The 19,258-nt window shown below is 38.2% G+C and overlaps 1 protein-coding gene across 1 annotated transcript in view; it reads left to right on the top strand.

Moving 5' to 3' along the window:
- The first annotated feature begins 2,508 nt into the window (after window positions 1-2,508).
- The window catches only part of LOC308693793 (uncharacterized protein), a 101,999-nt gene continuing 85,249 nt past the window's right edge, over window positions 2,509-19,258 (top strand). The window contains exons 1-10 of the mRNA XM_081370891.1: window positions 2,509-2,868; window positions 3,627-3,737; window positions 4,438-4,554; window positions 4,754-4,864; window positions 4,968-5,084; window positions 15,717-15,833; window positions 16,097-16,526; window positions 17,912-17,983; window positions 18,121-18,190; window positions 18,818-18,910. Of these exons, the coding sequence (XP_081227017.1) occupies window positions 3,637-3,737; window positions 4,438-4,554; window positions 4,754-4,864; window positions 4,968-5,084; window positions 15,717-15,833; window positions 16,097-16,526; window positions 17,912-17,983; window positions 18,121-18,190; window positions 18,818-18,910 (1,228 nt within the window). The 5' untranslated portion in view covers window positions 2,509-2,868; window positions 3,627-3,636. The remainder of the gene's footprint in view (window positions 2,869-3,626; window positions 3,738-4,437; window positions 4,555-4,753; window positions 4,865-4,967; window positions 5,085-15,716; window positions 15,834-16,096; window positions 16,527-17,911; window positions 17,984-18,120; window positions 18,191-18,817; window positions 18,911-19,258) is intronic.

Here is a 19,258-nt window from a genome sequence, read left to right as displayed (position 1 = left end):
TTCTTCTTCTTCTTCTTCTTCTTCTTCTTTTGGTGTTTTATGGCGGTTGGCAAACCAACTTCCGGTGCATTACCGCCACCAACTGGACTGGAGTGTGAAGCACTAATAATAATAAAAAAACAATATGCATCTCAAAAAAAAAAAACTTTTCCCCTATTCTTCAAATTCTACAACCTACTCCTATTGCTTTAAGATACTTCATTATCACACTATATATTTTTACTTGTTCTACTTGCATTCCCAATAGACTTTCCATACTAAATACTACCACACCCAATTTTCTTACTTTCCTCTTAAGTACTAACCTTTCTTTTCCATATTTTAAACATTTTATTAAAACATGTTCTATTGTTTCTAAATGTCAAATCCCGCGCTCGTGATGAATTTAAATTCAAAAATTGCGCCCTCAAGAAGCGTTACGACATGTTTTACGGCAGTGATATCAAACGCTCATTGGCTCTCGCCTGCTTCGTCACAGATTGCAGCATGCCGTGTTTCAGTTGAAACAACATTGAAATGCAGAAGCGTGTGCGCGCGCGCCGTCTTCACGCAGAGGGAAGCTGGGTTAACATTTTCATGGATTATAAATTAAATTCTGCTCTGTCTCTTATACAAAATTGTTATACACTGCCAGAGAGGACTGCAACACATCGTCATTTGAGCGACTTTTGGTACCGATTTACATTTTCGCAATAAATTATTATGATTACACATCTGTTGTTTTTCTTCATAATTTTAGCCTGCATAGTTTTAAGAAATGGTTATGGGTAGGTTTTGGGGCAGGAGTAGGATTAATGTTATTGGCTCAAAATATATTTTAATGCTATAAATAAAACTGCCATTTCCCTACACATCTCTGTCCATAAAGTGTTTTATTCTTTTTATAATCTGTATAAAATGAGTAATTTATATTTAGGTTTGGGAGTAGGGTTAAGGGAACTTACATTTATCTATAAAACAGTATAAGGGAAATGATACAGATATCTTTATGATTCGTAAACGTTTTGTAGCTGTGAATTCGTAATAATTCTACGTTGCAGACATGTCTGTATCATAAGTTTCAGCATCTAACGTTATCCAAACCTACAAAAAAAGTATGTTTTCAATCTGTTGATAGGTTAAAGACTTTCTACTGATATAAACTGTTTTTCACTTTAATTAGATAGTCCTAAAATGTATCTACTTTAACACTTAGTGGATAATGTCTATTAATAGTCTACTGATCATAAAAAATTTATTTGTTGACAAGCAACAGATCTAATCTTTAGTTGACTATCAACAGATTATCTACAAATGGTTAACAATTTTTTAAAAACAGCTTTAAATCAGCTAAAATAATCATTAATTTGATGCACATCAGACCCCTTGATTAGGATATACAGTATCATATACTTCATATGCTGACATGACTGTTGACATTTAACTGACAGATTGATCTTGAGTTGTTGGTACTCAATCTACAGAAAGTTAGTTACAATTGAAAGTTAGTCGACAATTGGTTAATAACCTGTTGCAAAATAACATTGACAGTCAACAGGCACTTTTTCGTAAAATCTGTAGATTAACACTTGAATTGTACCTTATAGTCTATAGGCAGTCAGTTGAACATATGTTACTTGTCAGTTGAAACAGTGTTGTTGAATGTCAACTGATGCACTGTTGACAAGCTACTGAATGGCAACTAATAACTAGTAAAGTCTCAACAAACGGACTATCAAAATAAAGTGTTACCCTATTTTTAATCTGCAATTGCAAATACTTTGCATCTCACCTGTAAGAATTGTTTTGCATATAATATTTCTTAAGCATGTTGTTATATTGTTCTTACTTTTTATTAGTTTGTTACTTTTGGCACAATCATATTTATAACTGTCCTGTACATGCACATGGGCAGTAGGATAATCTTTGTTTACCTGAAAAAGTACGGTGTAGCCTGTTTCAGCCTGTTTCTTTTTTATTCTTCCGTAGACCTTTGTGTTTTTAAACTGTCACTTGATTTCATAGATTTATTATTTCTTTTGGTCATGTTGAGATATTCCCCTTTTTTAACATTTGTTCATTCAATTGCCTTGGTTCACATTATTGTGTACTGTTACTGTACATAGTGTTTTGGTAGAATGACTCTTTTAAAAGGTATTATTTTATAATGATATATTTTATAAAGATATATTTATAAAAATGTTTGAATATTTGAATGTTTAAATTTTATTAAAACATAATTTAACTGAAAATATCCCAAAAATCATTCATTGACTGACTTTTTGGACAAGCACAATAAGTTACAGTATCGTATTGCACCAATTAATTTATCAGTAAAATAAGGACTGTTATTTTAGACAAGCACAATAAGTTAGATATCACATTGCACCAATTCATTTTTCAGTAAAATAATTATCCTTCAGAAACAAGTTTCATATTAGAAAACAAAAGTAAAGTGATTACTGATTCATTATCCATTAAAAATATTAATTAGTGAATGTGTCAAAAGGTATAAATAACATAATTTTCATCTCAGCTGAGATTTTTCAACCTAGAGGTCCAGCGGGGTTTTACGGAAGGGCGTAATACATTCCTGGCCAAAGTAAAAGTGGTAAAGTAAAACACAGACGGCTTATAGGCGTGTTCATTTGACGCACCTTCAAATGTAACATTACTTTTGTACTCTGTCGAGTATTATTTGTCTGCTCAGGTCCTATACGCGTCTAATAGTATCAGTTTACCAAGGATTGGTTTGGATTTGATTGGTTTTCGATTTAGGCTTATCAACATTTTTCGCGGCAACAGCTCTGTGTTAAGTCGCCAACAATAATGATTCCCATTGCTGAATTACTCACACAATTCAGAATAGGAGCAAAATAGATTAAGCTGGTAAGTGTGGTTCACTCTGACTTTTATTTATTTAATTATTTTTTCCCTGTGGCAAGTGAATTATGCTAGTTATGAGATGAAGTAAAGAGTGATTATGTTATGCCTTAATTTTTCGTCATTAGAAACTTGACATACTTCGACACTTTCCCCTATCCATTCTTTTGGGTGTTTTGAGAGAGTAATATGTTTTTAGGTAACAATATTTGTGTGGATACAATTTGATTTGTAATCTTTTCTTTCAATTGTGCCTAGTTAAAATGAAGTTGCTGACAGCCTACAGATAGGCCAAACGTTACTTCCTTGTTTTCGTGAAGCCATTATTTACAAACGCAGTTAAGTTTTGCATTTGGCTTACAGTAGGCTGTACTTTGTAGTAAAAAACTATTTTTGCACTAGATAATTAAATAAATATAGGCTATAAGATTGGACAGTTTTAAAAATTGATTATTTTTCTCTAAAATTGATTAGTCCAGAGCCTAGTTGTCTGGTAAACTATAAACTACCTTTTTTTATTTTGTTCAATTCATGATGTATTGCAATTCACTTTAAATGTTACGTGTTTATATAACATATGTGTTTACAGTACTTTAACTGGATTTTCAGGACCTTTGTGTGTTTATTTTACAAATATCCACTCTTATTAGTTTCATATTTGTATCTCATGTAATAAAATAACTGTTTGTTACCATTGTGTGCTGTATGTGTACAACCATCCATTATTACATAAGAATAATCTCACTTTTTTTCCTGTATCAAAGGGTGAACCAGATGAAGCCCCCCAGCACTGCAATATCTGTCTCTAACAAGCAATCAGACGATGGATCGCTCGATTGTGTTCAAAATGGAACCTCTAGATATATGGAAGAGAAGTATGACAATTTATATTGATAAACCAGTTTTCTCTCAAGTTTGAGATCAAATGACACAACACTCTAGAACCTTTATACTATGGCCTTGCCTAAGTTGTTATGACAAGTTTTAAAGAGTTTTAAAGTTACACTATGTAAGTTTTGGCCCTCTAGCAGTTTATAATTTTTTTGGGAATAATTATGCGAGTTGGGCTTCAGCGCTGCAATTCTACGTGGATGAATCTGAAGGTTTAAGGCGTGCCTGTATGGCCATGGTTACAGGTGATCATCTTATCAGAGTGAATGTTACTAACAACGATTACATCCACCCCTCACTCTCCAAAGGAAAATGAAAAGGATGAATATCCTCACACCCTCCACCTACAGTAGCCAGAAACCATTTTTCATTTCACACGTTGCAAAATCTGTGCAATATGTCCCGACACCTCTAATATATAAATCATTATTGTAGGCTTACCATAGTGACTCAAGGAAAGGCAAAAACACGGTTTGGAATTAAGGAGATGTTGTCAATTTCTAACAATACAAAATGTACATGGTGTAGCTTTAAATACTAGAAATATGCTAGTTTATGAATAGATGTTTTTTAGTATATGTAGAGGATTTGTAGAACCTTCAATTACAATAATATTTATGTTTGCATTTAATGGACTCAACCATTTCAACGTTTACTTGACACTTTTGTCTCCATGTACTAAAGGGCGAGACCAGATGAGGCACCCTCTCCAGCACTCTCACTCCTGTCTGCAAAGAGTGATCAGTCAATGGATAGACCCATTGCCTTCAACCATGCAGCACAAAGCTACATGGGAGAGAAGTATGAGAACTTACATTGTCAGCTCAGGAGGTTGAAGATATTGTGCTTATTTTACAATTTATTAGTTACAAAACTTCTTGTTTGGCTTTGCATATCTCTTGTCCAATGTTAAACTGGATTTGTTTCTCCTTCTGCTTTCTGGGCTTTTAGAATCTGTAATAATTAATAATAATCTCACATTGTTCTCCATGTACCAAAGGGCGAGACCAGATGAAGCAGCATCTCCAGCACTCTCACACCTTTCTATGAAAAGTGATCAGTCAATGGATCGGCCAATTGTGTTCAGAAACGAAACCGCTAGTTCCTATGGGTAATTTACTTTGTTTTAAATGGTGTGCTTGTTGCATGAAAAAAAAATATTAAACATGTCTCTTTTACATTGTTAAGTTTAATTTTCTGTCTCATCCTGACAGTCTAAGACCAGATGAGGCAGCATCTCCGGTAACTTCATACTTCTCTTTAAAAAGCAACCAATCAATGGGTCGACCGATTGCATTCAAAGACAGAACTCAGCCTTACAGTGTTAAACGGTATGAGAATTTGCATTCTTTGATCAGATATGCATGTGATTGTCTATTCAAAGAAGTGTGGCTGCAATATAAAAATTCAGTTCTTCGCTACCAATACCACAAAAAGTCATGATTCTCTACCATTTGTCATTTTGAAAAAAAGATTAACTTTTACTGTCTTTAAACACTGTCTTTAACAATTTACCTGTTTTATTTAACTATTTAAAAATAGAAACTCACAAAATGATTATTTAACAGATTAATAATTACATTTGTTCTGTCCACTGTGTGCGTACTCTCCGCAAAAAAGTGACAGACAGCTAAACCGGTGTACTGGGCACTCAATGATTAACCCTCTGGGGTCTGGGCTGTTTTTGGGGCCCTTGAGATGTTCTGACATATTAATGGCAAAGGTGTAAATTCACTCTATAAAGCACAAACAGGGCTACAATAATATGTGAGCCACGTGTATGTAAATGTTTTCATTTTTGAGAGAATAATGTTTATGCATGGATATTGAAAAGACTAAAAACTAAAATTTCTGAAATAAGGCCACAAAACACATAGTAAATATGTGTCAATAAGACTTTTGACTAATGGATGTCCTCGCCTAGAATTTTTTCTTCAAAATTATGTGAAAATAGTCTTGCTTTATTGTTCACATAAAACCATACATTGATTTAAATTGATGTAAAACAGGTTTTGCTTGGAAAGCCAATATGCGAGGGGGAGGAGTAGTTTACACCTTAGATTACAATGTCCCACCCACTCTGCATAATGATGAGCCTTTCACACAGGTGTGAAACTGACTGAGCCACAATGCAAGGACAAAAGATATATTTAGAAGAAGACTTATATTGACCATTTAAGATTTTGCTTACATCTATCTTGTAAATATGTTTTGCTATTTTATTAAAAAGGTTACAATTACAACAATAATTACAATTTCAACAATATTTCAAGTGTACTCTTTCTTTGTAAAAAAAAATGATTATAGGCCTACATTTTATCTATGTATTCATTAGTTTGAATTTAGTCAACATTGGAACAGCTAACATCTTAGTTGATGACTTATTTTTGACAAAAATAGTAATTTATATATAGAAATTGCTAAACAAAAACTTATTTGACGTGGCAGTATATTCTACAGTAAAAACTGTACCCAAATCTAGTCAACAAGATGTTGTCTTTCATATTTCGCCTGACTGTAACGTTGTTTTCATGAAATATTAGGGCATATTGTTAATTTGCAGTTTAATACGTGGCTTATACAAATAGCCTACATTTTATTTCAACATATTTCAGTCGATTTTTACTCATCTCAGTATAGCAATACAGTTTGCTAAAACATCATCATTCATTCACACACGCGATTTAAATTTAACTTCTGGCAAAGATGAAGTTGACGATAGGCTTTTGACTCGCGATCTTCGCAGTAGGCTAGTGAACGCACCGGAGAAATGCACATTTATTAGGCTACATAGTTTTTTGTTTTGGATGGTTTTGTTTACCAGCTTTCTGTAAATATATTTCACATTTTTTAGACATGTGAGGCGAGTAGGCTATTTCAAGAGGAGAGAGTCCAGTTCAAGAACCTTATGTAGTGATTGCTAGCCTATATTTACTTTAAATCCAGGAAATTTGTTAATGAAAAAAATATTAAAATTAAGATACAATTGATACAAAACGAAATTCGTTTTAAAAAAAGGATTTGTACTTTCTGTTTTGAGGTCTCTGTGAAAGTTTGAAAGTCTTGTAGTGCTTTTTTTAGAGCGCTCGCGTCCATAATGGAGAACTGTCACGTAATATTGTTTTTTTGCCAGCTGTGGTAAACAGCGCGCATCTATGCCGTTCATTCATTCATAAACAGAAACCCGAGAAGGAAAAACTTACTAGTATTCCTCAGCTCGTATTCCTCATTATTCCTCACAGCGCTGCGTTGTAAACAAGTAATGTTCTGAATAAACTTGTGTTTTGGTTTTCTCGAGCTGATGGGGGCGTTCACAGGATTGCGCGGATTACCTCAGCCATTTGCATTTGAATAACGTGCGCTCTCCGTGGGCGGAGTCACATTACATTTGAATTAGCTCTAATGAGGTCGACTGGAATCGCTCTCTTTTAATACAGATTTCACAAGATGATAATATTTGTTTTTTATATAAATTGCTTCATTTAAAAGAAGAGAATTCAAGCTTCATGCCTATGTGACTATGCCTGTTTGACTGAGTATTTGAGTATTCAGTTTACAGTTATATCAGTCACAAACACTCAATACCATGAGGTAAATATTGCATGTGAAAGCAGACGGCAGTTATATATCTTATCATACAATAAATCATGACAAAATATACAGCCCTAACCATTCACAAACATTAAATATGTCAGGTCTACTTACAAACATAGCTTCTTCAAGGCTCAACTCAGGCAGATGCTGCAGATTCACCAGAGGCCCAACTGAAGCCTCTTGCCATGCCAAACATACTTCTAAAATGGCTGGTCTCACCTAAGACCAACCATGTGACCAACCCCAACCAATAGGAAGACAGGAAAAATTAAGTGAGCTGTCTGCTTTCTCCACACAATCAACAGGTGGTGCTAAACACTCTACACATACATGAAACCAGTGACATCACACTCCCCGTCTGGTATTGCATACAATAGCATTATTAGGTATTAAATGAATCCTGACATCAGAAAACATGAAAATTCACTGTCCATGATAAACACTTACACAGACATAAGTACCACTACTTCTGTTATAGGCCTAAGAAAGGTCCTAACAGTCCCACCCTTAGTGACTTTTAACTCAAGCTTCCTGACTTTACCATCACCGTCAAGATATGCTTTAATGACGCGAGCGATAGGCCAGTAATTTCGTGTAACCAGAGAGTCTTTAAGCAACACCAAGTCTCCTTCCTTGATGTTTGGATGTGTGTCTTGCCACTTGCTGCGACTTTGAAGAATGGAGAGATATTCTTTCTTCCATCTCTCCCAAAAGACATTTGCCAAGTGTTGGACACGTCTCCATTGTTGGCGATGCAGATCTGCATGTTCAAAAGATCCTGGCGGAGGAAGAGGGGTGCAGATCTTTTGCATCAATATCATTGCTGGTGTGAGAGGGAAAGGAGCATCACTCGACATTGGTGTAAGAGGTCTTGCATTTATTATTGCGGACACCTTGGCCATTAAGGTTGACAGTACTTCATGAGTGAGATGGGAGGGGTTGAGCTGTAAAAGCATGGAGTCAAGAATCCGTCTTGAATCCCAATCATTCTTCCCCACACTCCTCCCATATGTGAGGAGTAGGGTGAGTTGAATAGCCAAATACATCCCTCCTCACTTAGATACTTGGAAATGTTTGTATCGTCTTGAAGGAAGAACAACTCCTTGCAGGCTCCTTTAAAGTTTGTACCGCAGTCAGAGCAGATCATCTTTGCAGGACCACGCACTGCAAAGAAGCGGCGTAACGCATTGATGAAACTTGATGTATCCAATGATTCTATCACCTCAATATGCACAGCACGAACACTTGGGCATGTAAAAAGTACTGCCCATCTTTTACTATTTGCTGCACGTCCTCGTGTACGGTGAGTGGAGATGTTCCAGGGGCCGAATACATCCAGACCAAAATTGGTAAAAGGGGGTTCTGTACAAAATCGATCAGGTGGGAGATTCACCATCTTTTGTTCTGCCATCCTACCACGGAGTTTCCTGCAAATGACGCACTTATACAGAAGGCTGGAAATGCATTTCTTTGATCTCATGATCCAGAAGCCATCTGTACGCACAGCACCCTCTGTGAAGATTCTGCCTTGATGTTTAACTCTCTCGTGCTAGTGATTAATGAGTAGAGTAGCAACATGGCTGCGACCCGGAACGATGAGAGGATGTTTTTCTTCCATCTCAATTGGAGCATGGTGAAGTCTGCCACCTATTCTCAGCAGTCCATCGCTGTCAAGTGTGGGATCAAGCTTCCTCAGTGAACTGTTTTTTGGTATAGGACTTCCTCTCTCCAGACAGGAAATCTCAACCTGATATGTTTCCCTTTGAATGCATCCAATTACAACTGCTTTTGCTCGAGCCAGTAAATCGGGCATATGCGGCTCAAGATGATATGCATGCTTGCATCCTTGAGTGTTGCTCTCTCGCTCAGATTTAAAGGACTGAACAATATGAATCAAGGAGGCAATACCTCTAATAAGGGATTACCATCGAGAGAATCTTTCAAAGCGATGTGAACCAAGACCTTTTTTGAGATCAATAACTGCAGTGGTGTGACATCGGACCTCTTTGTCAGATTCTGGATCAATGAGGTTATACTTAATCTCCCCTGTTGTGTCTGTCTCCCCAAGACATAAGAGGAAATCTGGACCTGTAAGCCAGAAGGTGTCTGCGAGTTGAGCTGGAGTCACCAATCTGGTAGCAACATCCGCAGGATTTTGTTCAGTTCGGACATAATGCCACTGTTCAGGATGTGATGATTTCCTAATCCTTTCCACCCTGTTGCTCACGTAGACATAAAATCTCCTGGTTTCGTTGCAGATGTAACCAATAACCACTTTACTGTCAGTGTAGAACTGCAGACTGTTAGGTTTAATATCCAACTCACTCATAACCAATTCGGCAAGTTCTACTGCTAAGAGAGCGGCACCAAGCTCAAGCCTGGGAATAGTATGGACTGATAAGGGGGCTAACTTAGCTTTCCCCATAATGAAACCTACATGGCATTTTTGATCTTTGTCTACAACCTTTAGATAAGATACGGGTGCTATGGCTTTTACAGAAGCATCTGAAAAGACGTGAACCTCAGTATGATGAGCGGTGGAAACAGAATGCAGTGTAGGCTCGAGGAGTTTCAAACTGTGCCAGCTCTTGTAGAGAATCTCTCCAAGTTGACCACTCTGCCTCATTTTCAGCTGGGAGCGGAACATCCCAATCAATAGCATCATAACTGGTGAGCTGCCTCAGCAACAACTTCCCTTGAATGGTAATAGGAGCGACAAACCCAAGTGGATCAAAAAGGCTATTAATGGTTGAGAGGACTCTTCTTGTAAACGGTTTGTCATTGTCAGCCGCACAAAATGTGAATGTGTCATGTACCAGGTTCCAGCTTAATCCAAGACTGCGTTGTAGTGGAGGTGACTCAATGTCAAGGTCCAGATCTTTTAGTTCCTTTGCATGGTCAGTTGGTGGAAAGGCATGCATGACGACTGAACAGGTAGATGCAATTTTATGGAGCCTGAGGTTTGAAATTGCAAGCATACCTTGAGCAGCTTTCAAGAGATTGATGGCCGCATTTGCAGATGACAGTGATTTAAGTCCATCATCAACATAGAAGTTCCTGTGTATAAATCGCCTCACATCTTCTCCAAATTCATCTTCTCCATATGTGGCTGTTTGGCGTAGACCATAAATTGCAACTGCTGGAGAAGGCCGATTGCCGAATACATGGACTTTCATCCTGTATTCCAAGACACCTTTAGTTGGGTCATTGTCTTTGAACCATAAGAATCTGAGAAAGTTCCGATGGTCCTCCCTGACGACAAAGCTATGGAACATCTGTTCAATATCTGCAGTAAAGGCTACTGCCTCAGACCTAAACCGCATTAATACTCCTAGCAGGCTGTTGTTTAAGTCTGGGCCAGTCAACAGCACATCATTCAAGGAGACACCAAGGTGTGGGGCACTGGAATCAAAAACAACCCGTATCTGACCAGGCTTACGTGGATGGTACACTCCAAAACTGGGAAGGTACCAGCATTCTTCTCCATCTTGCAGAGGAGGTGCCAATTCAGCATGATCTTGCTCAAAGATCTTTTGCATGAAAGCCAAAAAGTGACTCTTCATTTCAGGCTTTATATCCAGAGTTTGACAGAGATTGGTAAAGCGGATTAATGCAAGTTCTCTATTGTTAGGCCGGCTACACACTGGCTGCGTGGCGTGAGCGTGGCGTTTCTGAAGCGTGTCAGATGCATGGCGGCTGCGTCGCGTTTTCTGTCTTTGCACACCAGAAGCGTGTCTGACGCGGCGCTGCTGCTGCTAGGTGACATATTGGTGACATGGGGAGAGAGTTGTGGAAGGCCTATACTTCATGTTAAACATAAATATATAGCAGCAAAGACAACGTCGGCAGTGTTGACGGCAATATAGACTATAGAATATTTCGTTCTGTATTGACAGGTGCAGTATTTGAAAATCGATAATATTTTTTTTAAATTGCATTTATATTTGCATTTATGTCAAACCCTAGACACTTTCAAACATCAAAATGACATTTATTAATATGTATTCGTGTCAAAATGTCATATAAACATCTTTTCCTATTCAATTTTGCCTGGAAACGCTTCCAAGACGCTTGCGTGTCGCGTGAAAAATAGGCGTCGGTTCTATTTCTAGCAGGCACGCGTTTTCCGCGCGGCTCGAGCCGCGCCTGAGACGCGCGTGTCACGCAGGCAGTGTGCAAGCTCTAACCTGTTAACATGGGAGCCGAAATAAAAACGGACACGCCACGCAGCTGAGACGCTTACGCCACGCAGCCAGTGTGTAGCCGGCCTTAGGTAGGCGAGGCCTTGGCACACGAAAAGGAAGGGGGGCCACCCAACTGTTTCCATCATTTATGAACATCTCCTTTTCCATCAATCCAATGAACTGCTTGTCCTCAATGGATAGAGAAAATTTGTGGTCATCCTCTGTCCTTTCAAATATTTTTGCCCCTAAGGAATCATAATCAGTATGCTGGTCAGGCTGGTAGGCTGTCAGCAAAGTCAGAGCTTTTTTGACTTGACCAACTAAGTGGCTTTGTTTTCGTCCCAACAGGAAATATCTCTTTTAAAATGAGATGGTTTGGACATGGACTTAGATAGGAATGCCGGCCATTTTCCAGGATATTGGTCCGGTAAGCACTAAGTTCTATCGGCTTGTGTGCTGCACCCAGACAGACATCTCCAATGATCACCCAGCCAAGATCCAATCTTTGCGCATAAGGAGCATTATTTGGTCCATTACGCTGATCTCTAAACCTTATGGACCTATAGGATATCACGGCCGAGAAGAAGGAGAATCTGTGCATCATTGTCAAATTCAGGGATGAGATGAGCCATAGACTGAAGGTGAGGATGGTGTCTAGCAGCCTCAGGCGTAGGTATTTCCATCTTATCTTCTGGCATATAGTTACACTCTATGAGTGTGGGAAGAGGAACACTAATACTTCCATCCAGTGATTGAGCAATGAAGCCAGTCCCCCTTCTTCCTAACTTCTCTGTAACTCCAGCACATGTGCGCAGAGTATAGGGAGACTCTACACCCCCAAGATTGAACAAGTCGAAAAACTCAGACCGAGCAAGAGACCTATTACTCTGATCATCAAGAACTGCATAGATTTTTATTGATCGATCTGGTTGGCCCACAGGATACACTTTTATAAGACAGATCTTAGAACAGGAACGAGAGCTGTTGGCCTCACCACAAACCGCAGTGCATTTGGAAGTTATACTTGGAGAGGCCTCTTCCCTTCTCTCCCCGCCATGCTCTATATCTGGCTCTTGTGTAGTCCATGGAGCTGGTCCTGGATGTAAAGCTGTAACATGTCTGTTGCTGTCACACTCCTTACAGTGAATCACTATTTTACAGTCTTGAGCTCTATGATCGGTTGATGAGCAGCATTTGAAGCAAATCCCTCTCTCCTTTAGAAATGCTTTGCGTTCTTCAAGTGTTTTGGCTCGGAAACCTCTGCATCGTTTAAGGGCATGTGGCTTTTTGTGGATAGGACACAGCCTATCATTATCCAACTTACTGGTGTTTAGTGTTGTTGTAATATCTGTTTTGTGGGCTGAAACATGGCCTTTTAAGTTTGTGTATGTTTTTGCTAAGTTGTCTGATTTCATTGTTGACAACCCAGTAGATGAACTAAGTGTGAAACTTGGATCATTACGGATATGGGCTTCTTTGCAAACAAAATCTACAAAGAATGAAAATGGTGGAAACTGAACATTGTATTCCAGCTTATACAAACTACCTTGTGTCATCCATTTCTCTTGAACCCCGTATGGCAGCTTCTCCACAATGGGGTTAACACCTCGAGAAGTATCCAGGATTGCGAGTCCAGACAAATAACCTTCAAGTTTAGCTGACTCCAGCTCCCTCAATAAATCACCAAGCTGTCTCAGCTTTAGGGGGTCTTTGTTGCTGATCCTGGGAAATTTTTCGAGTTTCTCCAGAAGAGCCCTCTCTATTCTTTCAGGTGACCCATAGCACTCTTCCAAACGTATCCATGCCATGTTGAGCCCAGCCACGGGGTCATTCACATTAACAGATCTAATTCTCTTGACATGCTCCGATGACTGAGGGCCAAGCCACTTAATTAGAAGTCAAGTCAAGTCAAGTCAACTTTATTTATATAGCGCTTTTCACAATACAGATTGTATCAAAGCAGCTTCACAGTATTAAATAAAATAGTACATCGTTTACATGTAGTACGTTTGGTAATGCAGATCAATAGCACTGTTGAATCAATTAATCAATTTAAGTATCCCCAACTGAGCAAGCCAAAGGCAACAGTGGCAAGGAACCGAAAAACTCCATCAGGTGACCTAATGGAGAAAAAAAAAACTTGGGAGAACCCAGGCTCAGTCGGGGGCCAGTTCTCCTCTGGCGTTTATGAAGTAGAGACCGGATTTAACTGTAAGATTAAAATATTATATGAATGCCTGGCTGAAGGTCAAGCTCTTCAGTGCAGGTGAGTTTTAATCCTTGTATGACGTTCATAAAGGTTGACTTTCAACTCCAATAATTTTCTGGAAGGTCATCAAATTTAATCATCCACAAGCTCACGGCAAGCCATATAAATAGCAAATTCACTGACAGTTGCATGGTCATGAGTAGATGATTGTGTTGCCTGTCGCATCCAAGGTGAAGGAGTAAGAGGCGGAGGTACCTTCATAGTTGAAAAACTGTGTGGATGGATGCTAGGACGACATTGTGTAGCTGGCTGATTCATAGGATGCATGTTGGAGCGGGCTGCTCCATCTCCACCTGTATGAATGGATTGCTGGTTGGTGTCTTGGTGTGTCGCCGCACAAGTAACATCAGGATGAAGATTAAATCCAATACGAGTCTCACGATGGGGCACAGACTGCTGACTGGAGAGCATTTTTGAATGACATTCCACATAATCACTTGTTCTTTTCTCTGCAGAGTCATGTGGAATTACAATATCAATTTCTTTGGAGTCTGCTTTAGATTCCACTTCTGCTGCAGCTGACTCCAGAATCTCTGCCTCAGCTAGCGCAGCTGCAACTTCTTTTTCTTGCTTTAATGTGGCTAGAGCAGCCTCCATGCGTGCCTCTTCTACTTTTAGCTGAGCCTTTTTCCATCATGAGCTCTGTTTCTTTTTTCACAAATGTAGAACGAGCAAGAACTGCTTCAGCTTTGGCACGAGCTTCAACTGCCAATAAGCTTGCTGATGACTTGCTAGACCTGCTTGAAGAAGATCTGCTGGAAGAACTAGCAACAGATCTGGTCTCGAATGACTTTGCAGATGAATTCTGAGATTTAGCTCTCTGCTGCTCTTCTTCATTTGCCTTGCTATCCATCTTGTAAAAGCTTCACACATTCTTTTTCAGTGTTAAGATGCAGTTAAGATGGAGCAGAGCAATGATGTAATGTCTTTCTTTGCAAGAATAGCTGTGCTGAGCCCGCTGTGATGCTGTTTTTTCACTGTTCTGTCCACTGTGTGCGTACTCTCCACAAAGTGACAGACAGCTAAACAGGTGTACTGGGCACTCAATGATTAAAGATGACAAGGATGTTGAAGTAAAGTTAAATTCTTTTACTTGTTTGTCTTCATCACTTGTTTTTACAGTGCTTTTCCACTTACTTTGTGAAACTAAAAACACAAGAAAACTTTCTTTCAGTTTACAGTTATATCAGTCACAAACACTCAATACCATGAGCTAAATGTTGCATGTGAAAGCAGACGGCAGTTATATATCTTATCATACAATAAATCATGACTAAATATACAGCCCTAACCATTCACAAACATTAAATATGTCAGGTCTACTTACAAACATAGCTTCTTCAAGGCTCAACTCAGGCAGATGCTGCAGATTCACCAGAGGCCCAACTGAAGCCTCTTGCCATGCCAAACATACTTCTAAAATGGCTGGTCTCACCTAAGACCAACCATGTGACCAACCCCAACCAATAGGAAAACAGGAAAAATTAAGTGGGCTGTCTGCTTTCTCCACACAATCAACAGGTGGTGCTAAACACTCTACACATACATGAAACCAGTGACATCACAAAATTTGTTTGTCACTCCTGAAATTTTGCTGAACACATATCCTCTTAGCAACATGAAAAATAAAACTTCTAAATATGAGTGATATAAGCAAAAACGTGAGCAAAGAGCATTCCTTTTTTAATCACTGAAACTGTAAATTTAAAGAATTGTATCTGAATCTGTATAAGAATTGTAATTGTATGTGTTGAATTGTAATCGGTACTGCAGAAAGACCGCCATCGTTACATTTTTGTTTACATTTTCAGTATCAACTTTGTACTGAATTACTGTACTTATGTTAACACTATGAGCTTGTATGTAGATTAGAGGTCCTAATAACAAATCAAACAACTATGCTTTTACTCTTACAGTCTGAGACCAGATGAAGCAGCATCTCCAGCACCCTCACTCCTGTCTGTAAAGAGTGAACAGTCAATGGGTAGACCCATTGCGTTCAACAGTGGAGCGCAAAGTTACGTGGAAGAGAAGTATGAGAACTTACATTGTCAGGGGATTAAAGTCAGCTTTCTTGCTGTACTGTGCTTGTTTTCATAGCATATCTCTTGTGCATTTACAATGTTGTTTTAAGTGTCTCATTTTGTAATATCAAATTGTAGGCACTATACACTGAAGGTTTAGGCACACCGATATCTTCTTGTTTTTACTTTTTTTTTTTTTACTTTTAAATTTTATACTGTGTTTACAATCTTTGCATTACAGTTGAAAATAATAACCAAATATGTTTCCACAGCACACTTTCAGCCACTCTGCTGAAAGAGGATCACTACAAGTGCCCAGTGTGCACAGAGGTCTTTAAAGATCCAGTTTCCATCCCCTGTGGACACAGTTACTGCAAACACTGCATTGAGATCTACTGGAGCAAACCAACTCAAGCTGGAGGTTACGCTTGTCCTCAGTGCAGAAAGAGGTTCAGAAGTTGTCCAGTGTTGAGTGTAAATGTTGCTTTGTCTAAACTGATTGAGGAACTCCAGAAGGCAGGATTTAGTCCTGCCCTTCCTGCTCACTGTTACGCTGGACCTGAAGATGTGCCCTGTGATATCTGCACTGAGAAGAAGCTCAAAGCTGTTAAATCCTGTTTGACCTGCACTGTGTCTTACTGTGAGACGCACATCAGACAACACTACACAGTACCAGCACTGCAGAGGCACAACCTGGTGGAGGTGATTGTAAAATTACATAGAAATTTATGGCAGAATAAATATCTACAGGGGCTGCATATTTAAATTAAAAATAATTGTGATTACAGTTACAGGTCCTTGATTAACTAATCATGAAACATGCAGATTACTGCATTCTGATTTTGATCTTTTTTCTACATAAACGGTTTCTATTGAAAACATTTTAGATTGTAACCAGTCACAGACTTGGTTGTTGAGTGCATGAATGCAATGAACAATCAGAGCAATATCTAATCCGAGTCCATAAGCCAATCAGTAATGACAAAGCATTCCTAATAATTTAGGTTTAAGCAGCCTGACGGTGGGATGGTGGCACATTAAAACAGCTGAAGAAACATCACCTCATACTCAAAAAGAAGCATCATGATACATGTCCACAGGCTCTGAGAAATCAAATCACCAGAGTTTTATAATGCAAGCTGAATGACTGTTTGTTCATGCAGTGTTCTGCAATCTAAAGACCGATTCGGACGGGATTAACTTTAAAAGGGTAGATGGAGTAATGTAATTTTACCACAGGATGTCTGTAATATTAATGGCCAATTTGCACGGGATAAGATATCTCAGTAAAACTAGCAGAAGTGGGAGGAGTAACTCGATTTGCGCATCGCCGTCACCCTCCTGTCGTCATGTGCGTATTACGTTGCTTCCTGATATCACGTGTGCAAACACATAGCCTACATTTATACCGCTATGTCCGGTCGAACGATGTATTAATTAACTTCAGATTGGATTGTGTTGGTAATTGGCACTTACCTAACGCTAAAAGATGTTTCGTGCCTCCAACAAGTGCTTTCGATCTTCTTTCTGATCTGAATGTGGAAAACACTTGAATTTTGCCACAGACTTGTCCCAGCGTCTAGAACGCAACTGAATGCTTTTTCAAGCATCTCCATACTTGAAAACCCGGAAAACTACTTTTAAACAGGAAATGACTAAATATTTACGCACATATTTACGGGTCTATTTGCACGGGATTAATATTACCTGAGGTAATTTTTCCGGACCTTTTTACTGAGGTAAAAGTCGCCGTAATCTTTACTGACATTGTCCGTAATGATTACTGAGATGGCACATTTGGATGGGACTAAAATCACAGAGAAGCTCTGGTAATTATTACTGTACCCCACCTCTCCATGTTAAACTAGTCCCGTCCGAATCAACATAGCGTAGACACAGTGCGAATAATATATTTATTGTGCAGTGCAGACCACTTCATTGATTAGTGAGAGTGTTTAATTTTTTTGTTCACACAGGTGACCTTGGAGTTGTATTGACTTTTGAATGTGTATTTTATTTTTATTATAACTTTATTTGCTGAGTTTGTTTTGTAACTTAGCTTAAACTACTGATGCTACTTTGTTTAGGCTACTATGTCAATACAAGTCAGTAAGGACATCAAGGAGATCAAAGAGCTTCAAGTCAGAGTCATCGAAGAGGTAAATGAAGAAATCAGAGCGTTGAGAACATTTTCTGAATGTGGTGGTTACCTCAAAGAGATATTTACAGCACAAACACAAACATATTACTAGGTTTTCTGACAATATTCAGATATCTTTTTTTTTTTTTTGCTTAGTTTTCAAGGGATGAAAAGGCTGAAAATTTGAACCCTACTAAGTGCTTCTACAGTGGATTTTCCTCTAATGGTATGACTGGCACTCCTCTTACAAGCTTATTTACAAAAGTTCTCATAAGTATCACAATTGGATTATTTTAGCTGTAACTTTATTTTAGCGACCTTGATAATTGACATCCTTTCAAGTAATAAATAGAAATAGCTTCTATTTGTAAGTAACTTTGGATAAAAGCATCTCATAATGAGTAAATATAAATAGTATAATTTGAAATGAAATTTGTTATCAGATATCACAATCTTGGCTCGACTTCATGACATTACCTCAGATTAATTATTTTTTACTGAACATTATGATTTGCTTCTTATGTTGAAATCAGTGAATGGCCGCACAATTTGGAAATTCCAGAAAACAAGAAAACATATTTTAAAAGTTTGTACAGTATCTTTTATTTGCTTTTACATTTGTTTATTGTTATGAGTTTAAACATATAGTTTGTGAAATATTACTGGGAAAGAGGGTGTAATGTTTACTATGGTGTCTTGTAATCCAGTCAAAGAGATGTGCTGTAATCTTTCTGTATATATCATGGTTCAAAAGGCTTGTTTAATAATGTTTTTCAAGGGCTTTTCTAAAATAGCTGTGATCTAAATGTAATACTGTGCACTCCCCCCCCCCCCCCCCCCAAATTACTCACAGATTTGCCTATGGATGTAACTGAGATTACGGCAATTGGTCGTCCTTTGGATCTTGGAATGTTGTATGACTATCGGAATGAATCATTTATTTCAGGTTGGTCTATCTTACTCATTTACCCTGACTATTAGCTTATTATAATACATAATATTATAATACTATTTTAAAACAGATATAATTTTAAAAGCTCAAATGTTGTAAGTACATGTTCATGTTATTTTCCCTTTTCCATCCTACATTTTGCAGTGCTATTTTTTATTTTTTATTTTTTATTTTGTCCTTTAGTAAAAGATGCAACTAATTAAATTTGTTAAATAAAAGTGTTATGTTCTTTGACTTTATGATATTTTTTAAACAATTCCATACTCCCTCCTCTTAGGCTTCTGTGATGTAAATTGATATTGTATGTGTAGATGGACTGAATATTTTTTCGAATAAGTCAAA

Source organism: Scardinius erythrophthalmus, assembly GCF_964197995.2.
Source record: "Scardinius erythrophthalmus genome assembly, chromosome: 7".
NCBI lineage: Eukaryota > Metazoa > Chordata > Actinopteri > Cypriniformes > Leuciscidae > Scardinius > Scardinius erythrophthalmus.
This window is presented reverse-complemented; position numbering and strand designations above follow the sequence as displayed.